This window comes from Protopterus annectens, chromosome 2.part0 (genome assembly GCF_019279795.1).
Source record: "Protopterus annectens isolate FY-2018-M chromosome 2.part0, PAN1.0, whole genome shotgun sequence".
Taxonomy (NCBI): domain Eukaryota; kingdom Metazoa; phylum Chordata; order Ceratodontiformes; family Protopteridae; genus Protopterus; species Protopterus annectens.
Window position 1 is genome coordinate 49,282,026 of NC_056728.1, and position 15,370 is coordinate 49,297,395.

At 39.7% G+C, this 15,370-nt stretch overlaps 1 protein-coding gene across 3 annotated transcripts in view; it reads left to right on the plus strand.

The window, feature by feature from the left end:
* The window catches only part of PLEKHM3 (pleckstrin homology domain containing M3), a 1,264,948-nt gene extending 1,250,105 nt beyond the window's left edge, over window positions 1-14,843 (plus strand). For all 3 annotated transcript variants that reach the window (XM_044060533.1, XM_044060535.1, XM_044060536.1), the window contains exon 8: window positions 14,030-14,843. In XM_044060533.1, coding sequence (XP_043916468.1) covers window positions 14,030-14,207 — 178 coding nt within the window. In that variant the 3' untranslated portion in view covers window positions 14,208-14,843. The remainder of the gene's footprint in view (window positions 1-14,029) is intronic.
* The last annotated feature ends 527 nt before the right edge of the window (window positions 14,844-15,370 follow it).

Consider the following 15,370-nt stretch of genomic DNA (forward strand, 5'->3'; position numbering starts at 1 on the left):
TGATGCATTTTTTGGCATTTAGCTTAAGGCCATATTTCTGGCACCAGTTATTTGTTTGGGTGAGACCCTCTTGTAGCTTATTCAGAATTGTTTTATTAAGTCAGTAATGTGAATTCTTTACTTTACTTCAACTGGGGCAGTAAACTAAGTGTGGATGTCTTCTCTTAATTTTTCCCACTGGAGTTATTTGCCTTGTACTACCCCAATGAAGATGATTATCCAAGAAACTTTTGGCTTATTTTTGTGGATTTTAGTATTGTAGGACTGCTGATGTTGACATTTTACGTAGTTGGACTGCTGGAATGGTTTTCCCAGTGAGAAATGCTAGTGCTGTAGTGAATATGTTTATTTGTAAAAAAAAAAATAATATATATATATATATATATATATATATATATATATATATATATATATATATATATATATATATATATATAAACTAAGATGTTAGAGTTAACTGTTAGATTAGATAATTAGAATGAGAATTAGAATTTTAAGGCAAATATTAGGCATTTATTACATTTATTCATTGTTCAAATGCACCTACAGTACAGCCAGGAGGTCGACTGTGGTCTTCTGGAGCAACGAAAAAGTTAACTATATGATATATTTTATATGCGGCCCCAAGACCATTTCTGTTCACTCAATGCGGCCCCAGCAAGCCAAAAGGTTGGACACCCCACAGTTTTAAATCATTCACAAAAAGATAAAAAGTCTCTACACTTTGTTTTTTTTCCATGAGCCAGATTGTAACCATGACCTGATGAAGTAGACAGCTTAATGGGTTAAAGGCAAGACAAAACAGCAGCAGTGACACAGTCACCCTGGAACATCCCCTTTGAATTTTTATCCCTGAGATAATAAATTGTCTGTTATCATGTCTTATGTAATACCTTGGCTTCCGACAATGTATAAACTATACAGTGGAATTGATGCTGACGACAATGTATAAACTATACAGTGGAACTGATGCTGACAGAGTTTAGTCATTGTAGAAGAAAACTCAGTCATGGCAATAGAACAAAAAGGTTAACAATAGAAAGTAATATGGAACAAAGTATCATTTGTTGTTAAATATAAATGGAGAACTGTAAAAAGGGGAAGAATCTAAGTATAGCATGGACAGATTACAGAAAAGCATTTGACAACATCCTACATTCATGGAAAAAGGAGTGCTTAAAGATGCATAAGATATACCCAACATTGATCAATTACATTACAGTGACCATGAAACAGTGGTAAACCACTTTACAAAGGCTGAAGACTCTCAAAAACATAAGAGGTTCATGCATACAAACATCCAACACAGGAACAGTCCAAGCGAGAGTAAAAATATTTCCAATTTATTCATGAACTGGTAAGCGCTTTCACCTCTTCAGGCTTCCTCAGACCAGTAAAACTCAGGGAAGACAATTGTGCTTTATATAATGCATTAATTGAATAACAAAATAATCTAACATATATCAGGTCCATTAAATTCCACTAAAGCCATATTCCCACCAAAAAACTATTTAACATTAAGAAACACTAATCTAACCTAACCACAGTCATGTTTACAAATATAAAATGGATAGGCAATTTTTAAAACCAGGCAAGAAAGCCATTACAAAATATTGGGCATGGATAAGCTCCAAATAACTCCCAATAAAAATTGAGCCCTTTCCAAATACAAGACTGCATAAATAAATAATAGTCTGTCTAAAATATGCACTGTGTAAAATACAAATAAAAATATAATAAGACATATAAACAGACCAGAGCTATATACACTAAAACCTAGATTCAAAAATGTATATACAAAGAGTCACAAGGTAAAAAACTGAAACACTACTCAGAAAACTACTTTGCTATAAGCCTACGTGCTTTCAGTACAGGCTTCAGGGGCACCTTTTCATTCAGATCAGGTATCTTGTTGGCCCTGAGTCTAATAATCCACTTAAGCTCACATCTTTCAGTGAAATTTTTAAGGTCCCCTCCTCAAATACTTGGACATACGGTCTGAATAACCATAAACTTAAAGCTATGTTGGTAATGCATCTTCAGATGGTGTTTCTGCAGCTGATAACTGGGCTTCACTGAACACTTTTGCTAGACTCTTTAAGATCTCCATGTCTAGATCTTTCTTCAGATACAGTGTGATCCAAGGTATATTCCTGACATAGCCACCCAGGAGGATATGTTTGGGACTCTGTCCTTTTGTCTGATGAAGATGGGCCTCCTGGCACTACATGAAAGCATTATGTACTTACTTTAATGATAGATATTGTTTATCACATCCATAGGTAGGTACTAGGCTATCTGCCCGAAGGCATTTATAAGCCTAGCTGGAATGTATTGGCTTCCGCTGCCCCCTTAGATTAGTTCCCTGTGCCTCTGTCCAGCAGAGCCATTGAAGTGATCTCTGGGTAAACTTTCTGTTTCCCATCCACTCGTCAAGGTTTCTCTTGAAGAGGGTTAGCGAGGAGCTCTGCCTAATATAGACTGGAGTCTTGTTCCAGAGCATGGGAAGTCTCTGGGACAGGAATCTATCCCTCCAGCATGTCCTCTTTACTGTTGTGGTGAGGTTTAGATCCCTGGAGCAAGTGGCTTGAGGGGATATGGTTTTCTTTAGGTAGAGCATGTCCATCAGTTTTGGGTTGGACATGGCCTTGTATGTCCGGCAGATATCACCTCTGAGTAGGCGGTATGCAACCGAGTACAGCTGGAGTTTCTTCAGTCGAGCTGCATAGGGCATCTGCTTGAGGCCAGTGATCCTCTTGGTGAGGAACTTCTGTGGTCTTTCCAGTTGTTGCAGGTGTCTTGTAAGGTACATCCCAAATGGGGCATTGTACTCTATGATGGATCTGATGAGTGATGCATAGAGGGGCCCAATGACCTCTTTCGATCTGGATGCAAACCCTTTTGTGATTAGGTGGGCCACATGGAAAGATTTTCTAACCACTTTGGCAATATGATTATCAAAGGAGAGGTTACTATCTACTTGGGTCCCCAGATCCCTTATTACGTCTTCCATATTTAGGGGGCTACCACCTATGTGGTAGTTTGTGGGTACTTTGTTTTTTCCAAAGGGGATGACTGTGCACTTTTTGGCATTTAGCTTGAGACCATGGTTTTGACACCAGGTATCTGTCTCCGCGAGACCCTGTTGGAGGATGTCTGTGTCAGCCAGAGAGTCAATTATAGCCCCTAATTTGCAGTCGTCTGCGAACTTGGTGAGCCATAGTCCCCCTGTGCTTGCCTGTACCTCTGAGAAGTATATGCCCCTTTGTCTGTCTCTTGAGAGAGAGAGAAAGAAAACAAGAGATAGCCCAGAGTATTAATGATCTTGCTTGCTATGATCTACTTTCAAGTGGCAACCATAGTTCTGTAGAGGATGCTGGTTAGAAGAACATTATAGGGGTAAAAGGAGAGGCGTTAGTAGCCTGGGGTAGTTTTAGATGCTGAGCAGACTGAAAGCTTGCTGTTGGTTACTTTCACTTCTCTTATATTTGATTGGCTATGAAAAAATTCAGGGTTTCTGTCCTCACACATGTTTTTCCGCATCGCTTTTTGCCCTTCAGTTCATTCACCACAAACCATAATGTAAGAATATACCTGATAAGATCAGACTGCTAAATGCCACTGACTCACCAGAAGTGCAGAAGATTCTTTCATACTTATCGAATTGTGTACTCAAAGGAATTTAAAATAAGCCTGATGCAAGCTTTTAGAATGCGAAAGTGGATGAAAGGAAACTATACTTATAAGAGAGCATCTGTAGTCATGTATGTCCGTATGAATCATATCCCAAGCAGTTTTTTTAGTCTACATATACTGCTGGTGAAACTGCTGCATTTTGATACCATTTCATTAAAATTGGAAAGGAACTAGATTATGTTTTTGGATGGGTTGCGTTAACTTAATGGACATGATATACAAAAAGAATGAACTTGTACAATAGTTAGTAACACAAGCTGAACTGATGGTTCAGAAATTCTAGGTACAGCCTAGTTATGCTTAAGAAATATGTTAAAACAATATATTCACCAAGTTGATAATAAACCAGAAGTATAAAACTAAGTTTGGACTTTGATCATAGACAAAGACCATAGAGTCCGTGTGAAAAGCTGAGTGTTTTATTGAAAAACAGTAAAGTAACACTCAATCTTTGTCATGACTGAGAAGAGCCTGTGTTGTCCAGTTCACGTTTCTGTCCTGTTCCTGTCTACTAGTAAGTTACCCTAAGGTTACTATTATTAATATTGCTGTTATTATTGTGTACAACCCTCCCTCCTCCTCCATCTGTGGCTATTAATATTTTAGAGGCTCTCTCTCTCTCTCTCTCCCTGTATAAGTACACGAGATAGGGTCTATATTAAATCAGTGATTTATCGACCTCATGTAGGCGAAAGCTTACAGTCTCGAACATTTAGAACAGCTATTTTTTCCCAGGGAAAAAAATCGCTGTTCCAAAAAAGAAAAAAAAAAACTTTAAAACATTGCATAAAGTAGAGGGCTTTGCCCCCCACACCCCCTACTTAAGTATACCAACTCCGAGATCGTACTACAGTGATGAAAACAGCAAAATAACGAAGGCGGCCAAGCGATTTCTTTCCCTGGGAAAGAATTTGCTTATATGCAGTTTCGTGCTTTCACGTTCGATTAAGACGCATTCGAAAGACTGCGTCTTCGATCATATAGTAGGGATCCACCAAATTCAGTTATTTTAAAGGACTTCATCATTCATCAGACTAACAGTTTAGCTGGTTATTGGAAGGCATTCTAATTCTGCTTTCATTGACTCACTAACAGGCATAAGCCATATTTAACAGATTGCTCCATATTAATCTTATTGGGTGATAACTGTTTCTCCACACAGACTTTTAATTCTGCTAGTGTTTTCTTCAGAATTCATTGATCACTTCACTCATTTATCTGCCAAAAACCTCAAACAGCAGATAAAAAAACAGTAATGTATTAGTTCTTTAAACAGAATACTGCAGTGCCAGTGGCTAAACAGGTAGACACTCACCTTTAGTGCTGGAAGATCACAAGACTGTGGGTTCTGCTGCCACCCTATGGGGTTGAATTATTTTCCAGTACTGGCATTGCAGTGCAGCAAAAGGGAAAGCTACATTTCTAAGTTTGCCATCCTTTGGATGAGATGTTGAACTGAGGCCCCCATTTGTCTAAGTTTGTGGTAGCCCAGCTGTATGTAAAAGATCCTGTGCCATTTATTGAAATGAATACGGGAAATTTCATGCTACTACAACCAGATTTCAACTAGTCTATATAAATGCCACTTTGGGTCTTCCCTGAACAGAGGCTGCTGGCCTAGTGGAACTAATGTGGTCAAAAGAGTGTCCATAATAAACTGAAATCCTATTGGTTATGGATTTTCTTTATATTAATTGTTGTCATGTAACATCTTAAGATTGCACTGGAGGCTTTTTTGAGAATATGTTTAGTATAGCTTTATATCTACAAAATAAATAAATTGAGATTACATTACTTATAGACCCTCTTAATGCTGACTGGTGTCCTGTAACATCATTCAAGATGATTGCACCATAGCCTTTTTGAACATCTGTGTAATACACTTTTGCCTCTACAAAAAGATATATTTTCCAGTAATTACTAAATGCATTTCTGATAATCCTGCACCTTGATTATCTCAAGAGAATAGATGTGACATAAAAGCCAAAACTGCAGCCTGGTGCACTTAAATTACATTCACATCTATTTCGTGTCAGCTGCTCTGCTACCAGAAATGGATGTTAACAATATATTAATAAGGAAAGCAAACAGACCATAAAAAACTAATAACTTCAAAAAATAGGAAAAATGGTCAGGGTGAAAGCACTTGTATTTTATTGTGGAATAAACTACTTATAGCTTTTTTGGCATGTCCAGGCCATTTTTTCTATTTTTTGAATATATTAATAAGGCTAAAGTTTCTTTCTTGAAAAGAAAAGCAGCTTATACTTCCGGGAAATCCAGGTGTTTTCTGGAGTGATTAAGCTGAATGGTACACTAATGCAGCAAAGTAACCTGTTACCAAGCATAATAATCATATCAGATTCTCACGCAGATCCTGGGATCATTACAGACCTATTTCTCCTTTACTTAAAAAAATCAGCATGTAACCATCATTATCTTCAGTCTTCTAATGATGGTCTCCCTGAAGCCTACTTAGGGGTCTGCATTCCATCCTTTTCCCTCTCTCCTGTTCCCATTCAGAATTTAAATCAGTAGCTGAAGAAACTTCCAGATTATAGTTCTGCTGGTTTAACTCCAAATTTTATTAAAACCCATGGAAATTTCCTTATCATATGTATTTATTTATTGATTAATTGACATTTGATAAATGGGATAATCATTTTCATAGGAGGCTGGGGGTCCATAGAAATTAGAATGTAGTTACATATGGAAACATTATAAATTCAACACAATTTGGTTACTTACTGAAACCAGTTTGAGCTGTGACATCTTATATTGCACTTTATAGCAATGGTGAAGTAACATGCCATATTTCAAGATCATTACAGAAAGCAATGTTTGGCGTTGTAGAACTCTGGCATTCTGCTCTGTATTTTGCCAGATTGGACACACATTAACATTATAGTGCTGTTCTGACATATACAAAGTGTACTTCCCTGACTAGAGCTGTGACAGTGGTTGGGGATCCTTGCTGGAGCTATGACATTTTAAATTGCTCTTGATAACCTGGAAGTAGCACACAGAATTAAAAAAAAATAGTACACACATTCTTAGTAATGTAGCACTGTTGCTTATTAGTTGTGGCAGAAAGCAAGATGTAACATTTAAAATGTTCGTAGACCACCATTTAACATGACACTGTTGAATTAAAAATATGGGACACGTTTTTAGCAACATAGCACTATTGTGCACTGGCAAGCCCTATTCTGAAATATCTTATTTGTGGATATGGTGCTAAACCAAAGCTGTGACACTTTGCAGTGCACTTTAAAGTAAAAAGGAAGTAGCATGCACTATTTAAAATAATTTAGGTATTATGAGTTATTTAAATAAAGTTTTCTTACCTGTTGGACTGACGACTGTGGAGGACTGCCCCAGTTGGAGGTGTTCATCGTGTTACACTGCTGCAGTCATCACACTTGGGTTATCCTGCCGTCAGACGGTCCCGCAGTCGGCCAGAGTTCCAAAGTCTTGGTCCAGCATCGGTTGCTGTCGCTTCTTCCCTGACGTCAGTGTGCCAGGGGTATATAAGAGGCATCCAACGCCATTTTCTTCAGTCTTTCTTGCCGCGCAGTGCCCGAAGCAGAAGCAGTTCGCAAGTGCCGGTCAACCGACTCCTGAGATTTTCAATTCGAATTTCAGACCGAAGTCTTCAATAAAGATAAGTACCCCATTGGGGAACCTTTTCTTGCCTCAGTCCGATGTCAGAAAAAGTTAACAATTGCATTTCTTGTGGGAAGCAAATACCTCATAAGGACTTTCATTCTTATTGCATTCCTTGCCTAGGCCCAGACCACAACGTCCAGGTTGGCAGTTTTGTTCTAGGTTTAACAAAAGAACTATAAAATGTCGGTTTGATTTCGCCCGACATTATTTTGGTAGAAAATTTAATTATACCATGCCGTCGGAGCAACCGACGACTGGAATGCATAAAAAAACGCAAAGATAAGGACAGGCAGCCGAGACCCAAGCCAGACTCCGAGGCCTCTGCTAGGCCAGTCGCCGATTCTCCGGTTTTCAGTGAGGCACCTACGCAGCCCCTGACGACCGCTGATTCAGAACCCCCAGGCAGCATCCGATTCCCAAGAGGAGATTGCTAGGCCTCCACAACCTTTATCTTTAGGCTCTTCCGACTCCATGGCTGAAGGAGATTTCGGTGCAGTTGAAACACCTTCAGTTGCAGAAGGTGTCTTTAGACCAACTACACTCACTATTAAATCCTATGCAAAGCTGAAAACTCCTTTAAAACCAAAGAAGACTGTACAGCAGTCTCCAGTACAAGGCCCCATGCCTAAGAAACAGATGCTTAAGATGGCTGAAGACTTAATTACCCTAATTAGGGGTTCCCATCCCCTTCCTGATAAAAGGCCTAGACAGGAGGAGGGCTACGCTTCCTCTGACCAGGTTTCAATTTCTTCAGATTCTTCTGAGGAACAGGAATATTCTTTTCCCCCTTATGAAGACTCTGATGCTGAAGAGTCTATTCCTTCAGCATCTCCCCCAGAAGACTACTCTTTTGGGGAAACTTTACATACCATGAGGGAACATTTCCTCTGGGAAGGCCAGGATTACTCTGATTCTAAGAAAAGGCTCAGAGAGTTCCTTTTACTACCCCAGCACAGACCACTTGCTATTCCACCAGTGTTAGACATTGTGGATGATGTTTATTCAGAATCTAGTCTTAACCCAGATTCACTACCTCCTGCACCAGTCAAACCAGACAGATACTACAGAGTCCCTGACTCACACAAATTCCTATATAAAAGCCCTGTTGCTGATCCAGAAACAATTTCCCAGGGTCCCAAAGGGGTTAAGGCCTCTATTGCTAAAAATCCTGTACCCTCTGAAAAGGATTCTAGAGCACTAGACAGATGGCTACTCTAGCTATGAGTGCCTTAAATTGCCAGTTTCACATGCTGAAATATCAACAATATTTGATGTCTCAATTAAAACAAAAAATGATCACACATACAGAGCAGCCTGATTACAAGGAAATGCAAGATTTGTTGCATGCAGCTGAACAAGTGGGAAAACATACTTTACAATGTGGATTGGATTCATTGGAAGCTTCTTGTAGAGCAGCAGTGACAGGGTCTGTCATACGTAGGCATGCTTGGTTAAAAGAACAAACTTTACCTGATCATATAAAAGCAAATTTATTGGATGCAGCTTTACAGCAGGATGTTTTATTTGGTGTAAAAGCAGAAGAGGTTTTAAAGAAAATGGAAGATAAGGCAAAATCTATGTAGACGGTCAAGGATTTTTTACAGGTTCAACCCCCTCGTTTCAGCAGAAATTGGCCAACCAAAAACTGGTCCTTTCCAGCTTCTGACAGACCAAAGAGGGGCAAATACAGACGCCCAATGGGCAGAGGTCAGTCACAAGGCTCTTACAAGCCTCGACAATGGGGTGCCACAACCCAGAAAGGAGGAGAAGACAGATCTCAAACTACTAGAGGACAAACACAATGACTTACCCCTCAGACTGCCAAGCAAATCCCTCTTGGCAGCTCCCTTGGGAAGAAAGCTAACACTTTTTGCAGACAACTGACGCATCATCACAAAAGACAAATGGGTCCTAAATATTGTCTCTCAAAGATACAGATTCCACTTTCACACTTTACCAAGGATAAAAGGAATGTCAAACCTGCCACCAAATCAATGGGCAAAGGCTCAAAAACAAATTGCAGCTCTCATGGACATGAGAGCCATTCAACAGGTTCCTACACAGGAGCAGGGACAAGGATTTTACTCAAGACTCTTTCTAGTTCCCCGAAAGGACAAAGCTTGGAGACCCATTCTAGACCTCTCAATTCTAAACTCATATCTCGAAGTACCCAAATTCAAGATGCTAATATTACAGCAACTTCTTCCCATGCTGGGCAAGAAGGCTTGGCTAGTAACATTGGACCTCAAGGAGGCATACCTGCATGTCCCTATCAGACAAAATTGCAGAAGATACCTCCGATTTATAGCAGATTCAACCCATTACCAATTCTCTGCACTGCCCTTTGGCTTATCTACTGCGCCCAGGGTCTTCACAAAATGCCTGGCACCAGTAATTGCATACTGCAGACAAAGAGGAATTCAAATATATCCATACCTGGACGACTGCCTTATTCAAGCAGAAAGCAAGGACATTCTTTTAAAGTATCTGGCGTTTGTCAAAAACCTATTAAGTTGCCTAGGGTACACAGTAAACGAAAAGAAGTCAAAACTAGTGCCCTCACAAGACATAATATTCCTGGGTGCCAGCTTAAATACAACTGCCCATATGGCTTATCTCACGCCAGACAAGCAAGGACAACTGACTCAATACTTCAAAATGATGGCAACAAAGACCCAACTCCCTGCAAGAAAAATTCTGCAGGCCTTGGGATTCATGGCATCTTGCATACTACTAATACCATATGCAAAACTGCATATGAGGAAATTACAATGGTACCTGCAAAGCGTATGGACTCAACACAGCCACAACTTGTAAACAATAATACCACTCATTCCCTGCCTTCAACAGGAGTTTCTATGGTGGGCTCAGACATGTCACCTCAACAACAAGGGTCAGCCTTTTACCTTACCCACAGCCAGGCAAACTATGACAAAGGATGCATCGGACTATGCCTGGGGAGCACACATGGCAGGACAGTGTATTCAGGGCAAATGGTCTGCAGATCAAAGGCATCTACATATCAATCAAAAAGAGATGCTAGCTATACAAAATGTCCTAGCAGCTTTCAAGGACATCCTACATCCAGGACAGCTACTAATAAAGACGGACAACACCACAATGATGTGGTACATAAACAAGCAAGGGGACACACATTCCTACCCCCTATGCAGGCAAGCAATGACCTTGTGGAACACAGCACTGACCTACCAAGTTCAACTACAAGCACAATTCCTGCCAGGAAAGAAAAACACATTGGCAGACTATCTAAGCAGAAACATCATAGCTCCTCACGAGTGGAAATTAGATCCACAAGTATTCGCAATGATAACTCAAAAATGGGGGAGCCCAGACATAGATCTGTTTGCCTCCCCCCAAAACTACCAACTACGGAAATTTTACACAAGAACATACCACACACTGGCTTGGAAAGTGGACGCCCTCTCATTCAGTTGGAAAACATTAACAGTGTCTGCCTTTCCTCCACTGCCTCTTCTGGCAAAGGTGCTGCTGAAAGCCAGATTAGAGAGGCCACAAATGATACTCATTGCTCCAGACTGGCCACTCCATCACTGGTATCCAATACTAAGGAACATGGCTTAAGGCCCACCATGGATTTTACCTCATATTCCTCACCTGCTCACTCAGCAAAACAATCAGATTCTACACAGCCAGCTCAAGACTTTAAATCTGGCTGCATGGCAAATTACCTAAACAACCAGTCAACACTTCTCTCTAAAGCTGTTATGGATGTCATTCTGGAGGCCAGGAGGCCCAACACCAGGAAAGCCTATTCAGACAAATGGAAAAGATTCTGCGCCTGGAACCAGGCTAAAGGCCAGAATCCCCTTGTCCCAAATATTCCTCAGATTCTACAATATTTAACTGAGATGTTGCACAAAGGACTTTCCTTTTCATCTATTAAGATCCACACCTCAGCTATTTCAGCTTAATGCAACACGGATCCTCCTATATTTTCACATCCATTACTAAGACAGTACCTCAGAGGGGCTAAGAACATAAGACCGCCCCGAAGAGCACCAACACCAACTTGGGATCTCAACTTTGTTTTGGAAAAACTTACACTACCGCCCTTTGAACCAGCTTCTACAGCTGATTTACAGTTTCTGTCTTGGAAAACTGCCCTGCTGCGAGCAATAACTTCAGCATGAGTCTCAGAGTTACAGGCCCTAATGGCAGTGGAGACTTTTATCATTTTTCATCAAGACAGAGTCACTTTACGAACTAACCCTTCCTTTATGCCAAAGGTGGTATCCAGTGTGGCCCTAAACCAAACCATTCATTTGCCCACCTTTAATCCAAACCTCCAGAACAAAGGGAAAAGGCTCCTACACTCTTTGGACATTCACAGGCAATTACGTTATTACTTGGATAAAACTAAGGCTTTCAGGAAATCTGACCAGCTCTTTGTATCCTATGCTGCAGGTTCACAAGGAAAGGCTATCCCAAAACAGACCATTTCAAAATGGATAGGACATTGTATCCGTTTCTGCTACACACACCATGGGAAACCTGTACCTGGTAACATTAGGCCCCATTCCACGAGGGCTACAGCAACATCAACAGCCTTCCTCAGAGGGGTACCAACCAAGAATATTTTGGAGGCTGCAACTTGGAGTTCAGTGCACACCTTCACCAAGCGCTATCACTTACCACTGTACTCTAAAACCAGAGCTGGCTTTGCCACTGCAGTTCTGCAGGGCTTACTAGCTTCTCCAAACCCTGTTTAGTTCCACCGCCCATCCTTAGCTTTGGGATTCAACCCAAGTGTGATGACTGCAGCAGTGTAACACGATGAACATAGTACAGTTTTGTACCTACCATAAATGTAGATGTTCGAGTGTTCACACTGCTGCAGTCCAGGTTACCCTCCCTCCATCCCCTCTGACCTAGCTGAACTTTTCTATACCTTTCTATCCTGTACAACCTTTGTGGTGTATTTGCTTGTAACTGAAGGTATTCCTTTTATTCCTTTTATATGTTTTATTAGCAATATGTATTGCCTACCTACGTGGGGGCACCTGACATCTGGGGCAAGAAAAACTGAAGAAAATGGCGTCAGATGCCTCTTATATACCCTGGCGCACTGACGTCAGGGAAGAAGCGACAGCAACCGACGCCGGACCAAGACTTTGGAACTCTGGCCGACTGCGGGACCGCCTGATGGCAGGATAACCCCAGTGTGATGACTGCAGCAGTGTGAACACTCGAACATCTACATTTATGGTAGGTACAAAACTGTACTTTCTCAGACTTCACAGACAGAGATACCCAGAGAAAGAACAAAAGACAATGTACATCTACTGTCAATCCATCATTGTTCTTTTTAATTTTCATTCTCATTTTGCCACCTGTATTTATGCTTTCTTCTTGTTACATTCCCAATGAAGCAAACAGCAGAACAACCTCACATGTCAAAATTTTAACTCTAGATTGTTGTAGGGCATGTCTCCTCCCCCAACACACCATATAGCAACATCCCTGGTATCATCAAATAATGGTGGCATTCTTTTCACTTTTCTTATATATAAGCATCTTTTACTTAGAGCCTCGGTTATACTTCTCAATGTGCATAGATAAAACATTAGCAAAGGTTAAAACACTTTTAGAAACCTATTATAGAAGGTAGTATTTGTTAGCAGCAGAATTCAGTACAATGTGAAAAAGTACTGAAAACCAGCAAGGCTCACTGACCTGAATCCACAATCACAGTTTATTAAGAGAGTGCCTAACTAACTTCATTTCATAAATTGTGGTTGCATATTCAGGTTGGTTTGCCTTGTTTAACAGCAGAAGCTAAAAGTACCTTAGCCAAAGGTGTCATACTTCCTGTTTCTGAATATGGTTTGCCTTTTATTTAACGTTGGTCTTTATCAAATTGCTGGTGCTTATAAGTGGTTGTAAATAAGATTTGTCATTTCTGTCATTTCATGGTTAGGTCTGCAGGCTGGAATATCACTGTACTACCTGGCAAAAAGTAAAGATTCAGATGTATGTATGTAATGGGGAGCTCTTCTTTCTGGGCCTCTGCCCACTTGGAATGTCATAGTACAAAAAGACAAATAATTAAATAAACATCTTCTGATAATATGATTGAGATTTAATTCCATTACTCATGTGGATTTTTACTAGAGCTTTCTTCTTCTGGGATTTAAGTTTACAAGAATTCATTATTAAAACCAAGATATCCATAATAGAGGGAAACAATATTGATTTGACTATTGCTTTATATAACCGTCTTGCTTTCCTGAAGTATTCATCTAGCGTATTCCTTAGTTAATAGTAGTTGAGTCTGCTGTACCAAAGCTATATATATTTTTTTAATGTTTAGTATAAGTTATTGAGTAATATTGTTTTTAACTACTTTTGAATGTATAGTAGTTATTCATATTTGGTAAGGGATCTTTAGGGCCAGCCTGCTTATATACATATATATATATATATATATATATATATATATATATATATATTAAAACAAGCTTGTGGCTGCATTAGATATGCCTTTTTTATTGGACTGTGTAATTGATAGGCACCTTATGTTACTTAAAATAATTTTTAGTGTGATCAGGAGCTCAGATAGTGTTAAAAACGAATACTTTAATTTCTTGTGCTTTGACTGTTTTTGTCTGGTCTCTTCTGGCAGGTGTGAAATCTGTGGTGCAGTATTCCACATGGAGTGCAAATCGAAGACTGTGCCTTGTCCCCGCTGTGTGCGCAGAGAGCTACAAAAGAAACAAAAATCTTTCTGGATGAGGCTGAATATAGATGACACCCTGGAAGACGCATGTAACATGTTTGAACTATCGTACCAAAATACATGAGCAGCCTATTACTTGTGGCTCAGTACAGACCACGTCTCATGATGCTTGGCATAGGTGTTTAGCCACCAGGCATCAGCAAGGTTGACAGGTTTTGCTGTGGGATGTGAGCTTCCACATACTGCAATTTTCCGTAATGATTTACCAATCCTGATAAGCTCTGCTCCTGTGCATATCAACCTGCTTTTTTTTAGTGTCAAGGACTGTAACTTAATTAGCTTATTAGAAAGCAATGCTGTGTGTCCTAATGCTGCTGATTGTCCTTTGTAGTAAGTACATGGTACAAGGCCTTAGAAAGGAGATGGCTACTTGCAATTTGGATAGCATTTCTGACTGATATGTAAAGCAGTTGTATAAAATTACTGTTACTGATTATTATTAGTAGTAGTATTGCTAAAAGATGTAGCAGATATGTTTTGCACTTCTTGAAAATTAGAAATAGTTCTGACTGAATAACAGAAGGCTATATTAGCCTGATGCTGTGTTAGTCCTGGCTAACTGCAGATTTTGAGACTCTCTTTTCCCTTTGAACAGAAATGGTAATTTATGTGAACAATTTAAATGACTTGATCAATTATATGCATCTACTGTAAAATCCTTACTGCATAGACACCAGGAATAAAGAGTCATTAAAAAGAATAAGAGTCTGAGAGTGATGGGAAATGCATGCATTGTTGTTGATACTGCTGTTTAGCATATAGTATAAGCGCTGTATACACATTGCACAGCTTCTGTTTAATGTATTGTCATGAGTGGCACATTAACTAAGTGTTCCATTAACGAGTTCCGACACATTGATGAGCTTCTGTTACATGAGGTAGATGTCACTTTAAGATTTTTTTTTCTTAATTACATCTGCTCATTTTTGTAGTTCTGAACAGCCACTGAACTATGACTTAAAATACTATATTCAGAGTTCTGTAGTGCTAAGAATTGTGAGATCTATGCAAAGTTTTTCCAGGCCTCTCGTATTTCTTTTTCATCAGATTCACTTATAAGTTGATTTACAGCTGAATGAAGAATAAAGGATGTGTGGAAAAATGAGCATTAGGCTAGGTCAGAACTTTTGTGTGAAGAAATATCCATTTTGCCAGTATTTGTGTACACATTGCTGTTATATTTTTCTTAAGACTATCACCGGCATATTTAGAAACTGGAACTTGCCA